The following is a 23,624-nucleotide window of genomic DNA, read 5'->3' on the forward strand; positions in this document are numbered from 1 at the left end:
AATATCTAAGACAATTTTATTTAAATTGCTTTTAAAGTAGAAGGTGGAGGGGAGTACAAGGCAAGCATTAATAGCCCTCTAAACAAAATTATTTCAATCAGATTTTACTTAGACTAGGAGATGACTTTAAAGTTGATTATTAAAATCTAAGCAGAGTAAAATGTTTTGTATCTCCTTGTAGTAGTGGAAACACCTGTTAACCACTCAGTGATGCTTTTTGGAAATAATCATGTTCCCTAGAATTGTAAGCCAGAAAGCCTTCAGTTTAACAAAAAATTTCTAAAACATCATGAATTATTTTCAAATGGCATTATAAAGTTTTTTAAAATTTTACGTTACATTTTTGAATTAAATTCTGTAGGAAGAGTGAATTGATTGACATGATATTACTATTTCTATTCTAGGCATTCAGCGAAATTCAAGGACTAACAGATCAGGCTGACAAGTTGATAGGACAGAAAAATCTCCTGACTCGAAAACGAAATATTTTGATACGGAAAGTATCATCTCTTTCAGGTGAGATATGTGAATTATCTGTGGTAAAAAGAGTATGATAACAGTTTTAGTAAGGAGAAATTCTCGGTAGATTTTTCAGATGCTACTTAGTTTAAGGCTTGGTTCCCATAGTTAATGGCAGAGCTATTTTTTGACTAGGTGGGAGGTTTCTCTTGGATTATAATCACTCTTGCCTTCCATAGTTTTGGGGAATATAGTTAAATCAACTGGATTTCAGTTGACTCTATTTCTCATTATTATGTGGGGTCATATAGAGAGTGACAATTTATTCCCTGTCAACCTATAGGTAAGACAGAAGAAGTGGTCCTGAAGAAGCTAGAGTATATTTATGCAAAACAACAAGCACTAGAGGCACAGAAAAGAAAAAAGAAGATGGGATCAGATGAGTTTGATGTGTCTCCCAAAACTAGCAAACAGCAGGAAGGATCTTCTGCATCATCTGTAGATCTCGGACAGATGTTTATAAATAACAGGAAGGGGAAACCTTTGATTCTTTCCAGAAAAAGAGACCAGGCCACAGGTAGGAGGGACATTCTTTGCTTTTGTTTAATGTAGACGAACATCAGTTTAGTTTAGTGGACTGAACATCTTGTGGCCTTCAGTTGTAATGGAATGAATTAAATATGGTTGTATAAAAAGTAGAGTATTAACTACATTAGATTTTAGTTTCTAGCTTTCACATTCAAGCAAATTCTAAGAAGTTTTTTACCAGATACGGTAACATTAAAAACCTACTTCTGATATAGTGTATAGTCATATATTTTCCCTCTAGTGTTTCAGTGAGTAGTTTTTTAGGCTGCCATCTTTTCAGATTTTATAGATGAACTGTTGATTTTTTGTAGTTCTGTTCATCAGTCATGAGGAAGATTGGGTCTACCTGAGACAAATAAATTGGAAAATTTTTTAAATTTAATTTATTGAATTGGGCTTTATTTTCCTTCATATTGCTTATGAATGAGTTGCTATTAAGGAACAAAGTAGGATGGTGTCTGGGGGGGGGAAGGAGAAACATCTGTAATAAAACTAAATTAATAAAAATTGGAAAAAAAAGAACAAAGTAAATTGGTTTTAACTTACTGCTCTCTCCTATCTTGATTTTTATAAGTGAGGTGATACTAATTTTACATTGTTTATATCCTTAGATAATGGTGTGTCTCTTTTTTACTCTTTGAGTAGCCTAGTGTATGAATCAGGAAACCTGGTTTTAAAAATCAACTAAGGTAGTAGTGATAGATACTGAAATATTAATTAGTTTTAACATTGCAGAATCAAATGATGTTATTACTAAGAAAGGATTTTAATGATCATTTAGTCCAGTTACCTCATTTCACAGATGGAAAAAGTAAAGTCTAGAAACTTGAAATAATTTGTTAGAGATATATAGGAAAGCAAGCCTAGGAGTAGAATTGTGTGTGTCTTCATCCATATTCACCATCAAGACTATCAGAAGCATTCCATTTAAAAAGTGGTTCCAATAGCTCTATTCCTCAACAAACAATTCTGATCATTAGAAGAACCAGTGTACCAGTAACCATTAAGTGGTTCAAAAAGTCAATTCCAACTTGAGGTTCCCTAACTAAATACGAAATTTACTTCTTGCCTTTTAAGTCAGTGTGTGGTTTTAGGGATATCTCCTAGACTCATAGGCTACACTTGGCATTAATTGAAGATTTTTTAATCCTTAACTAATATCTGATCTTTCTTACAGAAAATACCTCACCCTCTAACACTCCGCACACCTCTGCCAACATCGTGATGACTCCACAAGGGCAGTTGCTCACCTTAAAAGGTCCCCTATTTTCAGGACCAGTGGTAACTGTTTCTCCTGCTCTATTAGAAGCAGATCTGAAGCCTCAAGTTGCCAGCAGTGCTCTGGCTCAATCAGGTATGTCATAGGTGTCATCCTCTATGGATAGTGAAAAAAGAGTTATCCCTGGTATCTCACAGTGACAGAGAAATCCTTTAAATGTTTTCTGTAGTTGTGAAGAACTATTACATTCACATGTGCTTGGTAAGAGATGACCCTCTTTTTGTGACACATTTGGCTCCATCTGTGGTATTGATTGGTCTTTCTTACTTGGGATTGAGAACTATTTTGTGATCTCTATTTCTAACTAGGAAAAGAATTGAAAAGATGTGAGTAGAAGGAAAATGAAGCGTCGTTGTAGTTTTTGGTACAATAAGTATTTGTCAATTTTGTATTATAGTCAGAGATGGTGCACTCCTACATTACCAGCCTGATTCAGTTTGAGCACCACTTACTTTTGGGGATGAGTACAGTTGAAAAGGAAATCTCACTTTGATTATTTAGTTTTTAGGCACCCAAATTTCTATTAAGGTACAAGGATATCCTTACTAATACTGCTAAACCAAATCTGTAAGTGTCATTCTTTCTCTTACAATTCTGACTATAGGGCTTCATTTCTCCCTCAGAATAGTTAATTGGGTGAACAGAATCTTCGAAGACACATGTCTGCATCAAGATAAAAAATTAACTTGGGGTCCAGCTGATGTGGCTCAGGGGTTGAGCGTTGACCCATGCACTAAGAGGTCGCTGGTTCGATTCCAAGTCAGGACACATGCCCAGGTTGTGGGCTGGATCCCCAGTGGAGGGCATGCATGAGGCGGCCAATTGATGTTTCTATCTCTCTCTCCCTCGCCCTTCTTCTCTCTCTAAAATCAATAAAGGAAAAAAAAGAAAATAAGAACTTGGGGAGCAATTCTATAAAATAATTAAGTAGAACTTTTATTAACGATGGAATATCAAATAGTCTTTTGATTGAGTTTTACCTATTACCTTGTTAGCTAGGTCCATAATTTAAAGGGCTAATATTTCTTTTTTTTTTTTTTTTTTAAATATATATATTTCTTTTTTGAATATTTTTAGAGAGGAATGGAGAGGGAGAGAGCGATAGAGACATCAATGAAAGACAGAATTGTTTGGCTGCCTCCTGCATGCCCCCCACTGGGGATCGGGCTCACAACCTGTGCATGTGCTCTGACTAGAAATCGAACTGGCAACCTCTTGGTGCATGGGTCAGTGCTCAACCACTGAGCCACACCAGCCAGGTTCTTTTTATCTTTTTGATAAAAGTAGACTGGAATTTTAACTACAATTCCCCAAATGGTCATTGGGTAATGAAAGAGAGATGCTTACTACTGTAGATCTAACTGAAATTTTTTGGTATGAATGAAAGAGAGATGCTTACTACTGTAGATCTAACTGAAATTTTTTTCCCCCTAGAAAATGATGACTTATTTATGATGCCAAGAATTGTTAATGTGACATCACTGGCCACAGAGGGAGGTTTGGTAGATATGAGTGGCAGCAAATATTCTCATGAAGTTCCTGATGGCAAGCCAGAAGACCACCTGAAAAACACTGTCAGGAATGAAGATAACTCCTTTGAAGATTCAGGTAGAATCTCTTCCAGAGGCAACCATAGAGATGGCAGAATGGCACTGGATCCAACACAGGTCTTTCTGGCAAATAAAGATTCTAGTTTTCCACAAATAGTTGATGTTTCCAGTGTGCAAGAAGCACAAGAGTTCTTACCCAAAAGGATTTCTGGTAATATGAGAGGGATTCAGTATAAATGGAAAGAGAATGAATCAAGACGGGAGAGACTGAAGCCAAAGGAGTCTTCTTTTCATAAATTAAAAATGAAAGATCTCAAAGACTCAAGCATAGAGATGGAACTAAGAAAGGCAGCGTCAGCTATAGAGGAAGCAGCACTGGATCCCAGCGAACTACTAACTAACATGGAAGATGAGGATGATACTGATGAGACACTGACTTCTCTGCTCAATGAGATTGCCTTTCTTAATCAGCAACTAAATGATGACTCTGTTAGCTTGGCAGAACTGCCCAGCTCTATGGATACAGAGTTCCCAGGGAATGCTCAACAGACTTTCATCAGTAAGCTTCCTCCTGGGAACAGAGCAAGTTTCCAGGTTGGCCACTTGGGAACTGATTTGAAAGAGTTGCCTGATGTACAGGGAGAGAGTGACTCTGCCAGTCCCCTCCTCCTGCATTTGGAAGATGATGACTTTTCTGAGAATGAAAAACAAATTGTAGAACCAGCCTCTGAGCCAGATGTCCTTAAGATTGTTATTGACTCTGATATAAAGGATTCCCTTCTTTCCCATAGGAAAGTCAGTGATGGAGGGAACAGTACTTCTGGTGCCCCTGCAGAGTCTGAAAATGTTTCCTCGCCTCCCATTTTACACATGAAGGCTGGCCTAGAGAACAGCAGTTCAGATACTTTGTGGAGGCCTATGCCAAAGTTGGCACCTCTAGGGTTAAAAGTAGCTAATCCTTCCAGTGATGCAGATGGTCAGAGCCTCAAGGTGATGCCTTGTTTGGCACCTGTAGCTGCCAAAATTGGGTCAGTTGGACACAAAATAAACTTAATAGGGAATGACCAGGAGTGCCGGGAGAGCAAGGTGATGCCTACGTTGGCACCTGTTGTGGCCAAATTGGGCAACTCGGGGGCCTCACAAAGTTCTGCTGGGAAATGAACTTATTTGTTCTCAGGCAGAAGCCAGACTGTGAGGGGAAACCTTTCTCTGCTGGCATCTGTTTATTTGTGTCATGGAACTGTGATCCTTGACTTCAATGCAGTGGATAATAGTAGAGAAAAGGGTAGGGTGCTGACCTCGGTATAAGAAATTACTACTATGAAATTCTGATCATGTTAAAATGTGTTACCTCACTTGTGGTGCTGGGTCTCCTCATCCTCTTTAAGAAGATGTGATCCATTACTGAACATGAGGTGCCCTTCTTATCCAAGGAATTCATAACAAGATTCTAGATCTGTAGTGGTTTTCTGGTTCTTCCCTTCGAGAGAAAAAGCTGCTTGAGACTTCAGACTTGCTATGGACTGAACTGTAGTTGATAGCTATTGTTGAAGTGTGAAATCCAAGGAATGTGGTACACTTGTGCAGAGGGATCCAGAAGAGAGTTTTCAGATGGTGTTTTAAGAGTAGGTGGAGAGAGGGATGGGTACAATGGAATACCAAAGTGAAGTCCTTTGTGTCATTCAGCAAAAGTCTCTCTTTTGCATCCCAAGTAGCTTCCAATCCCTCACTTTTCCAGAGTTATCAATCCAAGCCCTCTGGTAAATTAGGAGTGCTTTTAACTTTTATTACTAAGGTAATTATTCTGAGATGCAAAAAAAATTCTAGTTCTCCCTTATTGTCTTTGGATGTTAAAAAGACCATTTCACAGTACCAGGGATTTTCATGTGGAATATATATTTTGGAGATAGGCATAGAGGGAGCTCTCCCCCTTTCACAAATCACATCAGTCATGAGACAGCTAAAATGAAAAGCATTCCCTCCCCAGACCAGAGACAGTGGCCAAAATAAAAAATTGTGGGGCTGGATGTTTCCCAAATCAAACCAGCCTCCTGGTGCTTGAAGGTTTCATTCACTATTAACCTGCACAGGATGTTAAGTAAAGAAAAGTCACAGTAGGCACTCTTTACCAGGGAAATACGGCAGTATTTGTTTGAATCACAAGATATATTTTTTATTATCTGCTACCATGGATTCAGTGATCGGTAGAGCTTTTTCACTCATTAGCTGTCAGGGTATGAAGAACTGACAGCCTGTAAAGATAAAGATATTTATATTTTTGTATAGTTGTTTTGATAGATTTCTCAAAGGCTGAAGTTTTCAACCTAGAAGATGAGATTTGTATTGAGTATAGAAATGATGTTTCCTATCTAGTTTGTAAATAATCATGGTGCACTTGAGGGGTCTCTTGGAAACTCCTGGGGGCAAGAATCACTATTCTGAAAATGTATAGACTGGGATTTAGCTGCTGCATTTTGCCTTTCTTAAATAATTATATTTTGGAATGTAACCCATGTTCTGTCTTCATTGACAGGATTTGCTTGTGTTGTTAAACACTAACACAAGAGCTTCCAGTGCCTGGGCTGTGCCTAGGTGATGCTATTTCTTCTACATCCCCTGCCTTCTTTATCTCAAATCCCACTCAGCATATCTTCAGACCTAGGTTGTGAGACCAACTTTGGAATGGTTCTAGACGGTGAATTATTACTTTCATGGTTGGTTCCCTTTCTAGTAACTCTGGTAATCAACAGATTGAAAAGGTAGAAAATTTTCCTCTGCAAATTGCAGTAGGAGCAAATTCTTTGTTTTGTGCAACTTGCCTTTCTAGACCTTGCTCATCCAGCATTCAACCTTCCCTCCTCCAAGGTTCTGAAGAAGTGTGAAGTAGGTAATGAATGCCTCTCATCTTCTCATTATTCTTCCCACTCCTCTTTACCTAGCAGATTTCATTCATGCCTTAGCCAAGGAGTCCAGCCACCTGTCTTCCCTGCTAATAATTTTCCTTGGAGATGCTAGTACTTTAATCCAGGTATAGCAGTTTCCCATTATTTCCTTGCTCATCTTGTCCTCACTTTCCAAGGCTCTTGTTATGGCTTTTGAGAGTCAGCCAAGGAATAGGCAAGTGAGTGAATAATCCTCAGGAAAAGAAGGACCATTCTGCTTCTGAACACTGTTCCCTTTTTTTTTTTTTATAGACAAACAGATAGTAGTCAATTCTTGATGGAAAGATATTTGACTGTTTTGAGAGATGTACAAAGATGGAAATGAGAGATGATTCCAGGTGTTCAAGAAAGGCTGCAGATATCGTTACAAACTCCCAAGATCATGGTGTTTTCAAGATCTCTTAGAACTAGGAAGTTATATCAGGGCTATTTTGAGGAGGGCTCAGTCTTCAGAACAATCCTGCCATTTTGACAGAAACTTAAAATCTCCCAAAACTCTTACCCTTTAACCTTACCCCAGGAGAAACTGATCTATGAAAATCACGTGTGTGTGATTATGAAAGATGTAGTCGAGCGAGAGAAGTTGAGGAATCTGGAGAATAGTGAGTTCTCACCTTAACGCTATAAGAAGCATGATCTCAGTAGACCAATAATTCGCCTTTTTATACATCTGTAAATAAATGGAATGTTTTTAAGAATATAATTATGTCAGATTTAGCCCTTTCTTTTATATATTAAATATATATCTTTCCTTTTCTGCTTTTGAAAAATGACTATTTTTTTAGAATCCCAAGAACAGAAGAAGTTTGGTGAGTGGAAGGCAGAATGTGTGAACTTGAAATAAATAAATCAGTTATAACAATTAAAGCAGGACTTGGTGTTGGGAGATCTGTGCTGAGTTGGAGTAGAGAATCCTAATGCCCTGAGTCATTTGAGAGAGGTGCCACTGAAGTAGTTTTATCATAGGAATTCCTTACTGTTTTCAAAATTTCTGACATGCCATTTGGGGACATTTTTGGTGTTCTAATCCTTGAAGCATGTTTTACATGGAGACTTCAAAATTTTGTACAACTTGATGGCAAGTGTATGTCTCAAATCGTTCTACAATGAAGAAAGGCTACCCTCAGTACAAATGTGTGCAAGGTAATCTGTTACACGGGAATAATAGGACATAAACACAGTCTTAGCAGGTAAGGACAATAGATTATCTCTTTTTTTTTTTTTTAATTGATTTTAGAGAGAGTGGAAGGGGGAAGGAGAGAGAAAAATTGATTGGTTGCTTACCACACATGCCCTGACTGGAAATTGAACCCCGAGACCTTTTGGTGTACAGCAGGTAGTACAACACTCTAACGAACAGCCACATTGGCCAGAGCACAACAGATGATCTTAAATCAAGAAGTATGTTAACTAGTATCACAATTTATTTTAAAAAAAATTATTAAAGAAGTCTTTTCGATGGAGTGACTCTAGGTTACAGATCAAGTCCAGTTATATAAACTTCATACAAATTACGTTGAATGATTTTATAGTAAATGCAGGTCTTTCCCCCCAGAATTATGGATGAAATATCTGACAATGGGTTTTTCAATAACAAGTTAGGAAATGTTTTGAATACAGAAGACAGACAGACAATCCATATATTTGGGCAGAGTTTAGTAGTATAATCCCTCCCCTCCCCCAGTTATACTGGTTGAAACCGTCTAATGGAATGGTATCAGGTGACTTGAGAGCTAAATGCACTTTGAAAACGGGTCTAAAAAATGATAACCCTTGTTCTTCACTTTGAGGAGATTAAAAATAATAATAAGCAAGGCACATTTTCAGGTACTTTTTATAAAGAATGATTGATAACCAAGAGTCAGAATACATTTCTTGCACAAAATTGTTGATTTTAAAGAAAGTATTTGTAAGAGCATCAACACTTCATGCATTACAGCTAATGAACATGAATGACTAGATGCAGAGAAAAAGATGAGGTATACGGACTCACTGCCATTTGGAGATAAAAAGATTGGTCAAAATGCATTTTTGAAGTTAGAAACTTGATTATATCTTTTGAATTAAGATATAATTTTAGTATATTAAATTTGAACGCTACAAAGATGTAAGTGTTGAGTAATAGTGATGGAGATGTGTGTGGAATGTGAGAGGGCTAAACTGTGAGATGAGTTGGGAATTTTGAGAAATCTAAACTCTACTAAATTTTCTATTGTAACCTCTGCTGTTAGAAGAGTTTGTTGAATAGGAATGCAGTTTTGGAAGCATTGTTTTGAGATCCATCCTGTTTCCAACTGCAAGCATTGGTCTCAGCTGTCCTACAGTGCCTTGCATGTAAAGGTGCTAAATAAATATTTGAATTGATAAGCAAATGTTTAGCCTATTTTCAAGGATCTTATAATTGCACCTATTGGCATATTAAATCTAGGGTGGATTTTAAAAATCTGGTCTAATGAGCATAGTGCAAAACAGACATGTATACATCTTTTCCTAGATACCTATTTTAGAGTGACAACCATGTATACATGTTTAGGACATACACAAGCAGAATAAGAAGTGAAATAGAGTATGGATGATCAACTGCATTGTGGAGGGTGGGGTGGCAAGAATTTAATATGGAGAAAAGGGGAATAGGGCTTTTCTGTTTACATTGGACCTGGGACTATTATTTTCTGAAGAATTTATGAAGCTTGGGAACAACCTGGCTATTCCCATATTGACACTTTAAAGGCTGCCTGGTACCTACCTGGGTAATAAAGGTTGGACTATTTTGTGAAGAATTTTTAAAAAGTGGTTTTGGCCCTAGACTGGAAATATCCAAACTTACGCTCTTCTCAGTTGCTTTTCACCTAGATCATCTTAGACGTTGAAAAGCGGAGCTTGAATTTGCCTTTGCAACTTCAACTTTAGATGAGAGTAATTTGAGGAACATTTTCTCTAAGAGGATAAACCAGTGTAGCGCTAGACAGGAAGTGGCTAATGACACTCTATAAACCCATTTTGCTTGGCCATGAATGAGAAAACCACTAGTGGACAAAAGTGATCTGGACAGAATTTGGCAACAACTCTTTGAGGATGGAGATGGCAGTTGCTGGGAATGCAGCACACAAGTAAGGACACCAGGTGGCACCATTTATTAGTAAGTATTGGCCCCTACCGCCACAGAGGTAAAATGACAGACTAGAAAGGAGTTAAAGGAAACAACTCCCATTTCATATGGTTGTGGTTAATGGCTCTTGTCTTGGGGAATAAATGTGAAAATCCCATATTACAATTTAATTACATCTGTAGTGCATGGTTGAAAGGAAAGGGAAGCGTCATGCGTCTGCTACCTATTGCTAGTTGATCTAATAGGCCACTTCTTGATCTGTGAGTTTTACAGATCTTGTTTTTAATACCTGGTTAGAATACACACAAACACATATCTAGCAGCCTTGTTTTCATAATGCAGAATACACACAAGGACATACCTGTTTTGCCACTTGGCTGTACAAGACCCCACCCACAGCAATGGGTTTATGGGCCCTTCTCTTGCTAACATGTCCACCAAGTGTTTCAAACTATTTCTGTGGCTTAGAATAACCTTTTCATAAGGCGATTTCTTTCTTTTTCTTGACCAGAATCAAAACTATGATTTGGTCCACGGGCCAACGCTGTAACCACTGAGCTAAACTGGTGAGGGTCATAAGACAATTTCTTGAAGTAGCAAGGAGGCAGAAAGGCTCCTAGAAAATAAACTCTTATGCCGAGACACCTGTGAAATAATATTGTAAAGGTATTTCTGTTCATGCCCTCAACTCCCATGAACTAGAGCTAAAGCTAAAACTATACCACTAAAACGTCACAAGCTTGACAGTGACCACCAAAGTAGTACTAGGGAAAGGTTTCACCAGTTAATTTTGATAGGAACAAAGAAAATATCTGGAGCATCAAAGTCCTGGTTAACTCAGGGTGAGAGCGCGGTGGGTCGCTGTAGGTTAAAAAACAAACATACATACATACATACATACATATGGGAACATTTTTCTTTTTCCTCCCCCATACGCCTAAAGCTCTATTCAAGGCAGTCATCTCCCTCATCTTCCTTCCAGCGTGGCCAACAGGTTGCCTAGTTAATAGCACTTCTTAGCAATAGGGAAAGTGATTTCCACGTAGGTCAACGCAGGTCAACGCGTCGGGCAGGCAGCGAGCAACTATTCAAACCTCTTTGGGTCCCAGCGCTTGGAGTCGATGGGGAGCAGAGCTTTATAATTGTGTCTCAATCGTGTAATTCTGAGCTGGGAGTTAGTTTCAGCTCTGGTCCCTCGGGCCTATCAAATGCCAACCGTGGCACCACGGGGGCGTAGTTACCGTCTTGTTGGGGCTCTGGGGAGTGTACTTTTCTAGGGGAACCAGGCCTCCTAATACCATAAAAGGCTTGGTTCTTTCTATTCTGAAGCCGAGTTGTGCTGCCCTTCCTCTAGGAGCGATACCCGCGACTACGTGGTGCGGAATCTGTGGTTCTTGAGTCCCAGGTCCTCGGCTTCTTAGGCCCTCCCAGTGGCCCCGCCCCCACAAGCCTCATTCGTTCACTCTGGGAACGCCCTCCTGGATTCGGACCGCACCCTCTCGCCTCGGCTCCGCCTGCTCAGCCCTTAGCTTGGCCCAGGCGGTACTTCGCGTTTTGAGCCGCTTGTGCCACCATAGCTGCTGTAGCCGCTGCGGCTGCGGACCTGAAATCGCTGAGCGCGATGCCTGAGGGCGCAGTGAGCGTTGCGGGCCCAGGGCCCCGGGGCTGGTGAGGCTGGGTCCGAGCGGGGGCGCTGGCGAGTAGCAGGGGCTTCTAAGGGAGGTGAAACAGGAAGGTCCAGAGCCCCTGTGGAGGGCTGCGGAAGGTCGGAGGTGGGGGTGGGAGGCTCCCGTGGCAGAACGGGTTGCCGGGCCACAGCGAGCCCCGCCGTGCCGAGTGCCCCGCGGCCGCCAGTGCAGGTACCCAGGCCCCCTGACGGATTCCTCGGGGCCTCGGCGGCGTCCTTCATTGGACACTGCAATTGCCATGGGAACAGTTGGGGATTAACGGCGACCAGACCAGCTACCAGCTACTAGCCCTGCTAGGGCCCATCATCCCTCCAGGTTAAACGCCTCTGGCAGGCATGGGCCTATCCTTCAGAAGTAAGGAACCGCGCAGGCTTGAAGGCAGCGGGGCGGGGGGTGAGGAGAGGGGAAAGAGCAATGCCTAGAGATAACAGCGGCAGACACTGCTGGGCACATGGTAAGGTGGCCTCTGCTGTCTCAGGGCAGTGAGAGGGCATACTGGAAGACTCTGTGGAGTGGAAAGGCAGTATTGCTGTTGAGACAAATCCCAAGATTGGGCCAGGAACTGTCCAGGGACTTCTCATCATGATGGCTGTGGAAGGGTCAACCATTACCAGCCGGCTCAAGAACCTGCTGCGATCCCCATCCATCAAATTACGCAGGAGTAAGGCAGGAAACCGGCGAGAGGACCTCAGCTCCAAGGTGAGTCCTAGTATTGGGAGTCACCTCTTTTCAACCCTCCCCTTCTCTGCTCCATGTACCTCTCATCTTACTCTTCCTTGGGAAAGAGAACTAGAAGCTCCTATTGGCTCTAAAGGATCAAGTGTGCCCATGACTTAGTTTTAGGTTAAAGGAAAAATAGCAGCAGGGGTGGGCATGCTGAGATTCATTCGTAGAAAGAGGAAGGCAACCTGGATTCAGTTCACTACAAACTAAGTTTGTGCTTGGGGAAGCCAGTTGATATGCCATGACTCAGTTTCCCTTCTTGGAAGAGAGTGGTGGGATCACATCCTGTGAAGGGCTAAGCTGTGACTAATTTATGTGCAAGCGTTAGTGTCATGGCTGACTTATGTAAGGCAGTAGTAGCATAAGGAAATATGCTGAAACACCTAGTCTGAGGAATTGGCTTCGCAAATGCTGTTGCCTGGGGTCAAAGCATATTTATTTGTCTCTTCAAGAGATGTAAATTTATTTAACTGGAGCTTCTTGGCTTCTTAGGAATGATAACAGCAAAACAGTTCTGGCTTGCCCTTGAACATTGCTTATTTCATTTACCATATGCCAAGAGCCACATACCACCCTGCTGTGGCTTCCTCAGAGGCCAAGTCCCTTTCCATCCCTTCCATTCCCTCAGTTGTCCGGGTGTTGGTCTTTATATTTTCTTCAACTTTGTTGAGCTCCACAACTTTGGGAATACAAAAGTTGACTAAATTTATTTAATCCCTGAGGGACTCCAGGGCTTTGTTCCCACAGGACCAGATTAGACCTTTGTATCTTATTAGCAGCCTGTAAACACAGTAGTAGCCTTGTGTGGTACAGGATTGCTATAGGGAGAGGCATTTGAGACCACAGCATTTTATTGCCTTGCCTGTATCTTTTCAGCAATGAGTAAAGCCAATGAGGGATGATTAAGAGTGCTAATGTACAACATGGCAGAGTTCTGGGAGGACTTAGTTCAAATTCCTATCTCTCAGCAGAACCTTACTTGCATTTGGTCAGAAGGTGAACAGCTTTCCTGTATATTTCTCAGAGATCATATTAAATCAAAATTGGCCACAAGGTTTCTTGGCAGTGGAGATAGTGACTTTTCCAAGGACTCTTATTGATTAATCATTGTTTGTATTCTCCAGATTCAGGAAAATGAGCCTGAAACTTAGAAATTTTCTTAGAGTTGACTCTGTTCACTCATTTTTTTGTGTGTTGGGTCATTCTTAGTGCTGCAAACACTCGTATTCTTGACTGGTAACTTGGCAATGACTAGCACCATTAGAGCAATCTTCTCATATCTTTGGCCTCTTTTTCTGACAGAATGGTATAGGTACCATGGAAATTTAGTCCTCAGTGTTAACATTTATTGTAATTTTGGTCTGGGATCCAGAAGGTGTGGTCACTATTCTTTAAAACTTTCTGTGCCATTCATCATTTATGCACTCAACAAATGTTTATTGTGTGCCTATTATGTGTAGAATCAGTGATGATACTATGTGTAGAATCAGTGATGAGTAAAACATTATATTTGCCATCAAAGAACTTGTGGCACGTCAGACGTGTACACAAATAATTACAACAGGGTGTGGTAAGTGGTGTCCTAGAATTTTGCAGAAGGTGTTAATGGGCTCAGCCTGTGTGGCTCAGTTGATTGAGCATCATCCCAGGCACCAAGAGGTCTCTGGTTCGATTCCATTTGGGGCATATGCCTGGATTCCAGGCTCAATCCCCAGTAGGGAGCGTGCCGGAGGCAGCCAATCAATAACTCTCTCATTGATGTTTCTCTCTCTCTCTCTCTCTCCCCCTCTCCCTCTATATAAAATCAATAAAAAATATTTTTAAAAGAAAGGTGTTAATGGCAGCACAGGGGAGAGAACCTAAGTCAGTTTAGGGGAATTCGAAATTCCCAGAAGTAGGGATGCTTTAACTTTGAGTCCTGAGGCAAGAGAAGAGGAGAAGCTCTTCAGGAAAACAGTGAAAAAGGACATCCGTGGCGTGGTACCATTAAACATCCCTGTTTCAAATAGGAATTCAGTGCTTCAGACTCTTTTTTTTAAATCCTCACCCAAGGATATGTTTTAGTGATTTTTGAGAGAGAGGAAGGGAGAGAGAGAGAGAGAGAGAGAAACATCAGTTGGTTGCTTCTTGCATGCACCCCAACCCTGGGAATGAACCCTAAACTTAGGTATACACCCTGAGGGAAATAGAACCCACAACCTTTTGGTGTACAGGATGATGCTCCAGCCAGCTGAGCCACTGGGCCAGGGCAGTGCTTCAGACTCTTTAAGTGGCTTTGTTTGTTCTAGCTGAAGTTAAAAGACCCTTCAATAGTATAACAGAGCAAGAGGGCTAGTGCATATCTTTAACACCCAAAAGTAGTAGCTGTTTGTTTGCTTAGAACTCTACAGATGCCTGACTCCCCACACTCCTTATTGAAGACTCTACCTGATTCTAAAAGCCTGCTTTGTGGTAACCCATATAGGACTTGGTGTATAAAGCTTTGTCAGCTGTTCTAATGTGTAGTGGCTGTGGGTAATCATGGTAACAGACAGAGAGCTTGTGATTCATGAAATAAAATTTGAAGGCCTAAAGACATATGCCTTTCGGGGGGCAGGGAGCAAAGAAGGAAGTAACAGAAGGCCTTTATGCAGCTCTTACCTCAGATGGCCTGCTGCTTTGAATCGTATTGTTCCTTCTATCTAAAGTAGCCTTTTCACTAAATTCTCCACTTATTTTTAGATCCAACTCTATATTTACTAGAGCCACAGGGTCTTCTCTGACTAGCCCCACTACCTTGGAACCAATTGTTCTTTTTTGTATGTCTTCATTTCCAGAGGTCAAGACAGATGTGTCATGTTCTTTATTTCCTTTACATCACACTGTACTGTGTAAGTGAATGAGAACAATTTAAAAATGTCAAATATGGTAGAGATAAATTTGGAATTCTAGAAGAATAGGGAATGATCAGGAGGAGTTTGTGACCTCCTTAGAAGAGAAATCAAAATGTTGAAAAAGAAATAGAGATGCAGCCCAGCCAGTGTGGCTCAGTGGTTGAGCATTGACCCATGCACCAAGAGGTCGCTGGTTCGATTCCTGGTCAGGGCACATGCCAGGTTGTGGGGGACATGCAGGAAGTGGCCAGTTTATGCTCTCGCTCATCAATGTTTCTATCTCTCCTTTTCCCTTCCACTCTTTCTCTAATCAATAAAAAAATTTTTTAAAAGGAAGTAGAGATGCAGCCTAGCTAGGTATGAAGGGCTTAAGAGAGACAGGGAAGTACAAATATACAGAAAGTAGTGCTCATGAAAGGCCTTTTGTTGTTGTTGTTGTTGTTGTTAATCCCCACCCAAGGATATTTTTTCCATTGGTTTTTTTTTAAGGGAGAGTGGAATGGAGGGAGGGAGGAGAAGGGGGATAGGGAGAGAGAAACATCCATGTGAGAGAAACACATCAGTTGATTGCCTCCTGCAGAGGCAATTGGGGCAGAGGATCCAACCTGCAATCCAAGTATGTGTCCTTGACTGGGAATTGAACCTGCAACCCTTTGGTGTGTGTGTGTGTGTGTGTGTGTGTGTGTGTGTGTGTGCCGACACTAACCACTGAGCAACACTGGCCAAGGCATGAAGGTCTTTTTAATTAAGAAGAGACCTATTTAAAAATGGTTAAAGTACGTTAAAAAGTTGAAGTGAAGCCCTGGCCAGTTTGGCTCAGTGGTTGAGTGTCGGCTTGCAGACCCGAGAGTCCCGGGTTCGGTTCCTGCTAGGGGCGTGTACCACCAAAAAAATAAAAATAAATAAAAATAAAAAGCTGAAGTGAGAACTGTAAAGATGGGTATTTAAATTATTAGAGAGAGAGAGTAGATCAGAGCTGGGGTTTTAAAAAACGTCTCTAAGGGATGATGAAGTCTCTACAGTATAATAGAATTGGAAGTAATTTGAGGTTTTATACCATATCTGCTGAGTCTTGGTGAAGGGTAACTCAAAGTTTTCAGTTGTAAAGACCCTTCAACTTTGAATCCTGTACAGTTAATTGTCAGTTCTACCTCTCATCTTAGTTGAAGCTATGTTTTCTTTAAGAAGCAAATGTGTGTGGTCTTGGTAGCTAACCATCCCCCTCTTAAAGTTTCTGAAAGATATTTATGTGAAGGGAGCTGGGTTGTTTTTCTCTTTTAGCAAGGGATAGACATGAACTGAAGCCAAGCAGGCAAGATTTAAGTTAGGGATACAAAAGCATTGCCTATGCTGGAAAGTTGTTAGATTTTGAAACAGTAAGTGAAGGAGGTTTTAAAATCTTCCTCCCCCTTTATAGCCATTAATCTAGTCTGGATTATATATTATCCCTTCTGGAAGCAATGGACAAGGCAGCTTGCAGCTTACAGCTTGCTTCTGGTTATCAGTTTTTATGAATACGAGTTTAATTAATTCTCATATTCCGCCCCACCTTTTTTTCCTCTCTTTCTCATTTTTACACAAAATTTTTTCTCATGGTACTTTGAGCCTTTTAACATGTGGCTCTAGGAAGAGTTTGTGTAGGTGAATTTTATGGAGAAAACAACTGGCAATAATTCTAATTTCAATTTTTGCTGAGCATTTGAGCTCAGGTATTAGTATTAAGATTCTTTAATCCACCTATTTGGTAACGGGGAAACATTTATTTTTTAGTTTTTATTTATTTATTTATTTATTTATTTATTTATCCATCCTTCCTCACCCAAGGATAGTTTTTCATTGATTCTGGAGAGAGAAAAAGAGAGAGGGAGAGAGAAAGAGAAACATCATTGTAAGAAACATCAATCTGTTGCCTCCCATATCCACCCCGACCAGGGATCGAACCCTCATCCTGGGTATGTGCCCTGACAGGAATCAAACCCATGACCCTTTGATACATGGGACGATGTTCTAACCAACTGATCCACACTGGCCAGAGTAAAACATTTATGGATCATTGGCTCTAGCTTGATGGTTCTCACTTGGGGAAAGAATCAGAAGGGCAGTGATACATCATAATACCTGTGCAACAATTAAAAAACACATTCCTGTCCTGGCCAGTTTGGCTCAGCGGTTAGAGCGTCGGCCTGCGGTCCGGAGAGACCCGGGTTCGGTTCCCGCTAAGGGCACGTACCTCGGTTGCAGTTTGTCCCCGGCCCTGGTTGGTCGTGCGGGTGGCAGCCACTCGATGTGTCCCTTCACGTCGATGTTTCTCTCTCTCTCTCCCTTCCTCTCTCTCCCTCCCACTCTGTCTGTGCAAAAAATGGAAAAGTGTCCTCAGGTGAGGATTAAAAAAAAACAAAAACACATTCCTGTCCTGGCCGGTATGGTTCAGTGGTTAGAGTGTCGAGCCAGGGTTATTGTTAATTTTTAGAGGAATCTCCTTACAGTTTTCCATAGTGGCTGTACCAGTCTGCATTCCCACCAACATTACAGAATTTCCTTTTCTCCACATCCTCGCCAACACTTGTTTGTTAATTTATTGATGATAGCCATTTTGACAGGTGTGAGGTGATATCTCATTGTGGTTTTAATTTGTATTTCCCTGATATGAGTGATGTTGAGCATCTTTTCATATGTCTGTTGGCCATTTTTATCTCCTCTTTGAAGAAATGTCTATTCGGGTCCTCTGCCCATTTTTAAAATTTGATTATTTGTTTTTCTTGGGGGGTTAAGCTGAATGAGTTCCTTATATATTTTGGATATTAACCCCTATTGGAGGTGTCATTGGTGAATACCTTCTTCCATTCAGTAGGTTGTCTTGTCATTCTGTTGATGCTTTCTTTCACTGTGTAAAAGCTCTTTAGTTTGATATAGCCCCATTTGTTTATCTTTTTTTTTTTGTTTCTTTTGCCCAAGGAAACATATTTAAAAAGATATTACTAAAAGCAATGTCAAAGAGTTTACTGCCTATGTTTTCTTCTAGGCATTTTATGGTTGCAGGTCTTACACTTATTTTTTTTTTTTAATTTATTTTAATACTCACCCAAGGATATTTTTTCTATTTATCTTCAGATAGAGTGAGAGGGAGGGAGAGGGAGAGAGAGAGAAACATTGTCGTGAGAGGGACACATAGACCGGTTGCCTCCCGCATGACCCCGACCAGGGCCGGGGACTAAGCACAACTGAGGTACGTGCCCTTGACTGGAATCGAACCCGAGACTCTTTGGTCTGAGGGCCAACGCTACAACCGCTAAGCCAAGCTGGCTAGGGCCAGGTCTTACATTTAAATCTTTAATCATCCCTGGCCGGTTTGGCTCAGTGGTAGAGCGTTGGCCCCCAGACCAATGAGTCGCAGGTCCAATTCCGGTCAAGGGCACATACCTTGGTTGTGGTTCTTCCCCAGCCCTGGTTGGGTCCTGCGGGAGGCAACCAGTCCATGTCTGTCTGTCTGCTTGTTTGTCTGTCTGTCTCTCTCTCTTTCCTCCACTCTATCTGATGATAAATAGAAAAATATCCTCGGATAAGGATTTAAAATAGATAGATAGATAGATAGATAGATAGATAGATAGATAGATCGATCTGATGATAAATAGAAAAATATCCTCGGATAAGGATTTAAAATAAATAAATAAATAGATAGATCGATCGATCGATCTTTAATCCATTTTGAGTTTATTCTTCTGTATGGCATAAGAAAGTCATGTAGGCCCTGGCTGGTTTGACTCAGACGATAGAGCGTCGGCCCACAGACCAAAGAGTCCCAGGTTCAGTTCCTGCTAAGGGCACCTCTGTTGGGGTTATGTGGGGGGCAACCAGTCGATGAGTCTCTCTCTTCCTCCCTCTCTCCCTCCTGCTCTATCTGAAGATAAATGCAAGAATGTCCTAGAGTAAGGATTAAAAAAAAAAGAAAGTCATGTAGTTTCTTTCTTTTTTTTTTTTTTTTTGTATGTATCTGTTCAGTTTTCTTACCACCATTTATTGAAGAGACTGTCTTCACTTCATGGTATAGTCTTGCCTCCTTTGTCATAGATTAGTTGACCATATAGGTATGGGGTTTTTTCTGTTATCTATCCTGGTCCATTGATCCATGTATCTGCTTTTATGCCAGTACTCAGCTATTTTGATTACTATAGCTTGTAGTATAGTTTGATATCAGGTAGCATGATACCTACAACTTTGTTCTCCTTTCTCAAGATTGCTGAGGCTATTTGTTGTCATTTGTGGTTCCATATGAGTTTTTAGGATTATTTGTTCTAGTTCTGTGAAGAATGCCATTGGTTTTTGATAGGGATGACATTGACTGTAGATTGCTTTGGATAGTATGGACATTTTAATGATGTTAATTCTTCCGATCTGTGAGTATGGTATATAATTCCAATTATTTGTATCTTCTTCAGTTTCTTTCCTCAGTGTCTTAGAGTTTTTTAGGTATAGGTCTTTTTTTTTTTTTTATCCTCACCTGAGGGCATTTTTGCATTTATCTTCAGACAAAGTAGGAGGAAGAGAGGGGGGAAGAGAGAGAGAGAGAGAGAGAGAGAGAGAGAAACATTGATGTGAGAGAGACACATCGACCGGTCGCCACCCACACAACCCCAACCGGGGCCGGGGACAAACTGCAATCGAGGTACGTGCCCTTAGTGGGAACCGAACCCGGGTCTCTCTGGTCCGCGGGCCAAGGCTCTAACTGCTGAGCCAAACTGGCCAGGGCAAGGTACAGGTACTCCTAGGTATTTTTCCTTGAGTAGTTTTTTTTCTTTATTGATTTTAGAGAGAGAGAAGGGAAAGGGAGAAAGAGAACATTGATCGGCCACCTCCTGCCTGCCCCTCACAGGGGATTTGGCCCACAACGCGGGCATATCCCCTGACCGGGAATTGAACCGATGACTTCTTGGTTCATGGGTTGATGCTCAACCGCTGAGTTACACTGGCCAGACTCCTTGAGTAGTTTTTATTTGCACTGTGTCTTCTACACTGATTGATCTGTAAACTGCTATGTCAGGTATAGAACTGAGAGAACTGCTGTGTTGTTGCATCATATATGAGGATCTGATCATTGTCTTACTAAGACAGATCAATAGGAATTTTCTCTGTGGTTAGGAGTAGGAAACTTGATAATATCCCTGAGTCCTGGACAGTTTTTATGTCACCATTCTACTTCCCACTTCCATTGAGACTCATAGGAGCCAAGAGTTTTTTGTGTTTAATACATTCTCTGGGCTCACCACCAATAGATACCTGTGCACAATAGCTTTGCCTCTTACAGGTCCTTGTGAGTGAACTTGGGCAAGTTCTCATTGTGTTTTCTGTCTCTGATGTATTCCTCAATTAAGGCTTGTGAAGTGCCTTAGGATCCTCAGAACAGGTGCTATATAACAAAAAGTATGAAGTGTTGTCCTGGTTTTGTTCCTTATATTTTTATTTCATTTCTCCTTCGTTGCCTACAGCTACCCTCAGCCTTCAAAGTGATTCTCACTGGGAAGAGAGGATTCTTCTCTACCTAGCCCAACATTTCTTCCTTTGCTGTCTAAAATACTCTGTCCTCTTTAGGCTCTAAGATGTTTTGGAAAGCCTTTCCTCATTTACTTGGCCTTACTTGTTTCAGAGTCTAACAGCACTGCTGCCTTCCAAGTTTCTTTCCCTCTTTCAGCTTGTAGTTTAAGGCAAGTTTCCCCTGTTGGATTGGTTTGAGTCACTGTCTTATTTCTTGCCAGTATTTTGAATGTGTTAGGGGCCACTGATATTTCTCTGACATCACTTCTCTCTTTTATTTGTCACCCGTGTGTTTTTATTTCTTGACTGATGAAAAAACATTGTAGAAGAGAGGTTTCATCCTGACCACTCTAACTTCTGTCAACTTCAAGTCTAAAGTTGGGACTTGTGGCTGTTATAACTGCCCCTTTGTTTGGAAAACAGACTAGGGCTTAAAATTTGGGACTATGTTTATTCCAACTAAGCCTCTCTGAGAACATGGTCTGTCCCACTGTAGTTCCCAGAGTATCTGTTGGTTGTACTTCATGTCCAAACTGCAGTATTGGTAAGAAAAAAACTACAGTGTTTTCAGTAGGATTTGTTATAGTATACAGCACATTCCCATCGCTACAAGCTAAGCCTCTTATCTGGGCTCCACTGTTTAATGCAGAAAAAGGCCAGGTTTTCTGTCAGCTTCCTTTTGTAGCAATTATCAGTAGAGGTGTGGAATGAGAGCTACCCACCTGAATCAAATCCAAATCATGTGTTTTACCTTAACTTCTGTGACCTCTTAGAATAAAATAAAATAAAATAAAAAAAGGTTGGGGGGAAGGTAAGAAATAAAGTATGACAGATTGGGCAGTGTGGATCTTTAGGGTTGGTATTTTTGAGTGTTCAGATTTTCCAAATCTTGGTTTCCTTCCTCCCAACAGTTATATCAATCAGCAAGTCTGCAGGTGCTTCTTAAATGGCCACAGCATTTTCCTCTGGTTTTGAAGGATGCTTATAGAAGAATGAGTTCATAGTATGGATATCTCCTTTTATACTTTTGGGAGTAAATTCCACCTCTTCTCATTTTATTACAGAGAATTTTGTAATGCTTTTTTGTTTCTTCCCTAGTCTATAAAGTAATACTGTTTTAATTTTTTAAATATGTTTTTATTGATTTTTTTTAGAGAGAGATAGAAACGTCGATGTAAACATCCATCGACTGCCTCCTGCATGCCCCCTACTGGGGATTTAACCCACAACCTGGGCATGTGCCCTGACCAGGAATTGAACTGGTACTTCTCAGTCCATGGGGCTATGCTCAATCCACTGAGCCACACCAGCCAGGCTTGTTTTTATTTTTATATAAAATAATAATTTTCTCCCCCTGGGATTTATCTGAAGAAACCCAAAACACTAATTCAAAAGACATATCCACCATGTATTCATTGCAATATTATTCACAGTAGCCAAGATATGGATGCAACGTAAATGTCCATCAATAGAAGAATGGATACAGAAGATGTGGTACATATGTATCATGGAATATTACTCAGCCATAATAAAGAATGAATTCTTATCATTTGCAACAATATAGATGGACCTAAAAGGTCTTGTGCTGAATGAAATAAGTCAGGCAGAGCCGTGGCTGGTTTGGCTCAGCGGTTAGAGCATCCGCCTATGGATCAAAGAGTCTCGGGTTTGATCCCGGCCAAGGGCATGTACCTTGGTTGCAGTTTGTCCCTGGTCTCGGTTGGGGGTCGTGTGGGAGGCATCCAGTCAGTGTTTCTCTCTCACATTGATGTTTCTCTCTCTCTCTCTCTCTCTCTCTCTCTTTCTCCCACTCTATCTGAAGATAAATGGAAAAATATCCTCAAGTGAGGATTAAGCAAAAAGAAATGTCAGGTAGAGATAGACAGATACCATAAGATTTCACTTATATGTGGAATCTAAAGAGCAAAATAAACAAACAGACTCATAGAAATAGAACACTTTGATGGTTGCCAGAGGGGAGGAGGGTTAGGGGTTGGGGCTGGGTGAAAAATGCAAAGGGATTAAGAAGCACAAATTGGTGGTTACAAAATAGTTACAGGCCAGTAAAGTATAGCATAGGGAATATAGTCAATAATATTATAATAACTGTGTGTGGTGCCAGATGGGTAATAGACTTACCGTGTTGATCACTTCGTAAGTTATATAAATGTCTAATCACTATGTTGTACACTTGAAACTAATATAATATTTTATGTCAACTGTAATTGAAAAATAAAAAACTATTATGCAACAATCAGACTAGATTTCTAAGTTTATAGTGTATCTTATCTCTCCCCCTAAAACTGGAATGAGGTTAAAGATGTTTTCTCTTCCTTGCCCCTTTATTCATAGTTGATATTTAAATTTAATTGACAATCTTGGACCAACACTTTGTGAAACTACATGGCTGATTTTCTTTCACTTTGTCAAATTCTCCTTTGGAGGAATCCTAAGAAGGGAGTTTCTTAGGTTCTGAATTTGAACATTCCTTCTTTATGCTGAGCTCATTATAATTTCTTATTTGCCTTCATACTTCTTACCAGTCTTTGAAGTCTATTCCTTCAGTGTTGCTGCTGGTCATTTTCCCATAAGTTTAGCTGACCCCATTAAAGGTGTTAGCATTTAAAAATAATTTTTAAAAACCTTCAAAAATTATAAAATGTAACATAGAAAAGTTTCTGAAATATAATAATATAATATTATATTGTGAATAATTATAAAATGATTGCCCATATACAGTCGTCCCTCGCCACTTCACGCTCAAAGCGTGAAGTGGCGAGGGACGACTGTATATATAAAGAATCCTACTTCGCGGAAATTGATTTATCATGGTAGAGTCTGGAACTGATTAACTGCGATAAACGAGGGCTGACTGTAACTACCA

General features: G+C 40.6%; 2 protein-coding genes across 17 annotated transcripts in view; both read left to right on the forward strand.

Annotated features, from left to right (window-relative positions):
* The window catches only part of MGA (MAX dimerization protein MGA), a 147,794-nt gene extending 140,109 nt beyond the window's left edge, over positions 1 to 7,685 (forward strand). For 12 of the 13 annotated variants that reach the window (XM_036244982.1, XM_036245017.1, XM_036245055.1 and 9 more), the window contains 4 exons: positions 405 to 516; positions 803 to 1,036; positions 2,225 to 2,401; positions 3,761 to 7,685. In XM_036244982.1, coding sequence (XP_036100875.1) covers positions 405 to 516; positions 803 to 1,036; positions 2,225 to 2,401; positions 3,761 to 5,037 — 1,800 coding nt within the window. In that variant the 3' untranslated portion in view covers positions 5,038 to 7,685. The remainder of the gene's footprint in view (positions 1 to 404; positions 517 to 802; positions 1,037 to 2,224; positions 2,402 to 3,760) is intronic. The other variant, XM_036245025.1, reaches the window with a different exon arrangement.
* A 3,835-nt stretch (positions 7,686 to 11,520) lies between these two features.
* MAPKBP1 (mitogen-activated protein kinase binding protein 1) overlaps positions 11,521 to 23,624 on the forward strand; it is a 72,366-nt gene continuing 60,262 nt past the window's right edge. For 2 of the 4 annotated variants that reach the window (XM_036259809.1, XM_036259831.1), the window contains exons 1-2: positions 11,521 to 11,595; positions 12,094 to 12,314. In XM_036259809.1, the coding sequence (XP_036115702.1) occupies positions 12,198 to 12,314 (117 nt within the window). In that variant the 5' untranslated portion in view covers positions 11,521 to 11,595; positions 12,094 to 12,197. Of the gene's footprint in view, positions 11,596 to 11,904; positions 11,970 to 12,093; positions 12,315 to 23,624 lie in introns of those variants that run through there. The other 2 variants (XM_036259824.1, XM_036259817.1) reach the window with 2 other exon arrangements.

The sequence above is a fragment of the Molossus molossus genome, unplaced genomic scaffold, assembly GCF_014108415.1.
Source record: "Molossus molossus isolate mMolMol1 unplaced genomic scaffold, mMolMol1.p scaffold_m16_p_1, whole genome shotgun sequence".
Classification (NCBI taxonomy): Eukaryota; Metazoa; Chordata; class Mammalia; order Chiroptera; family Molossidae; genus Molossus; species Molossus molossus.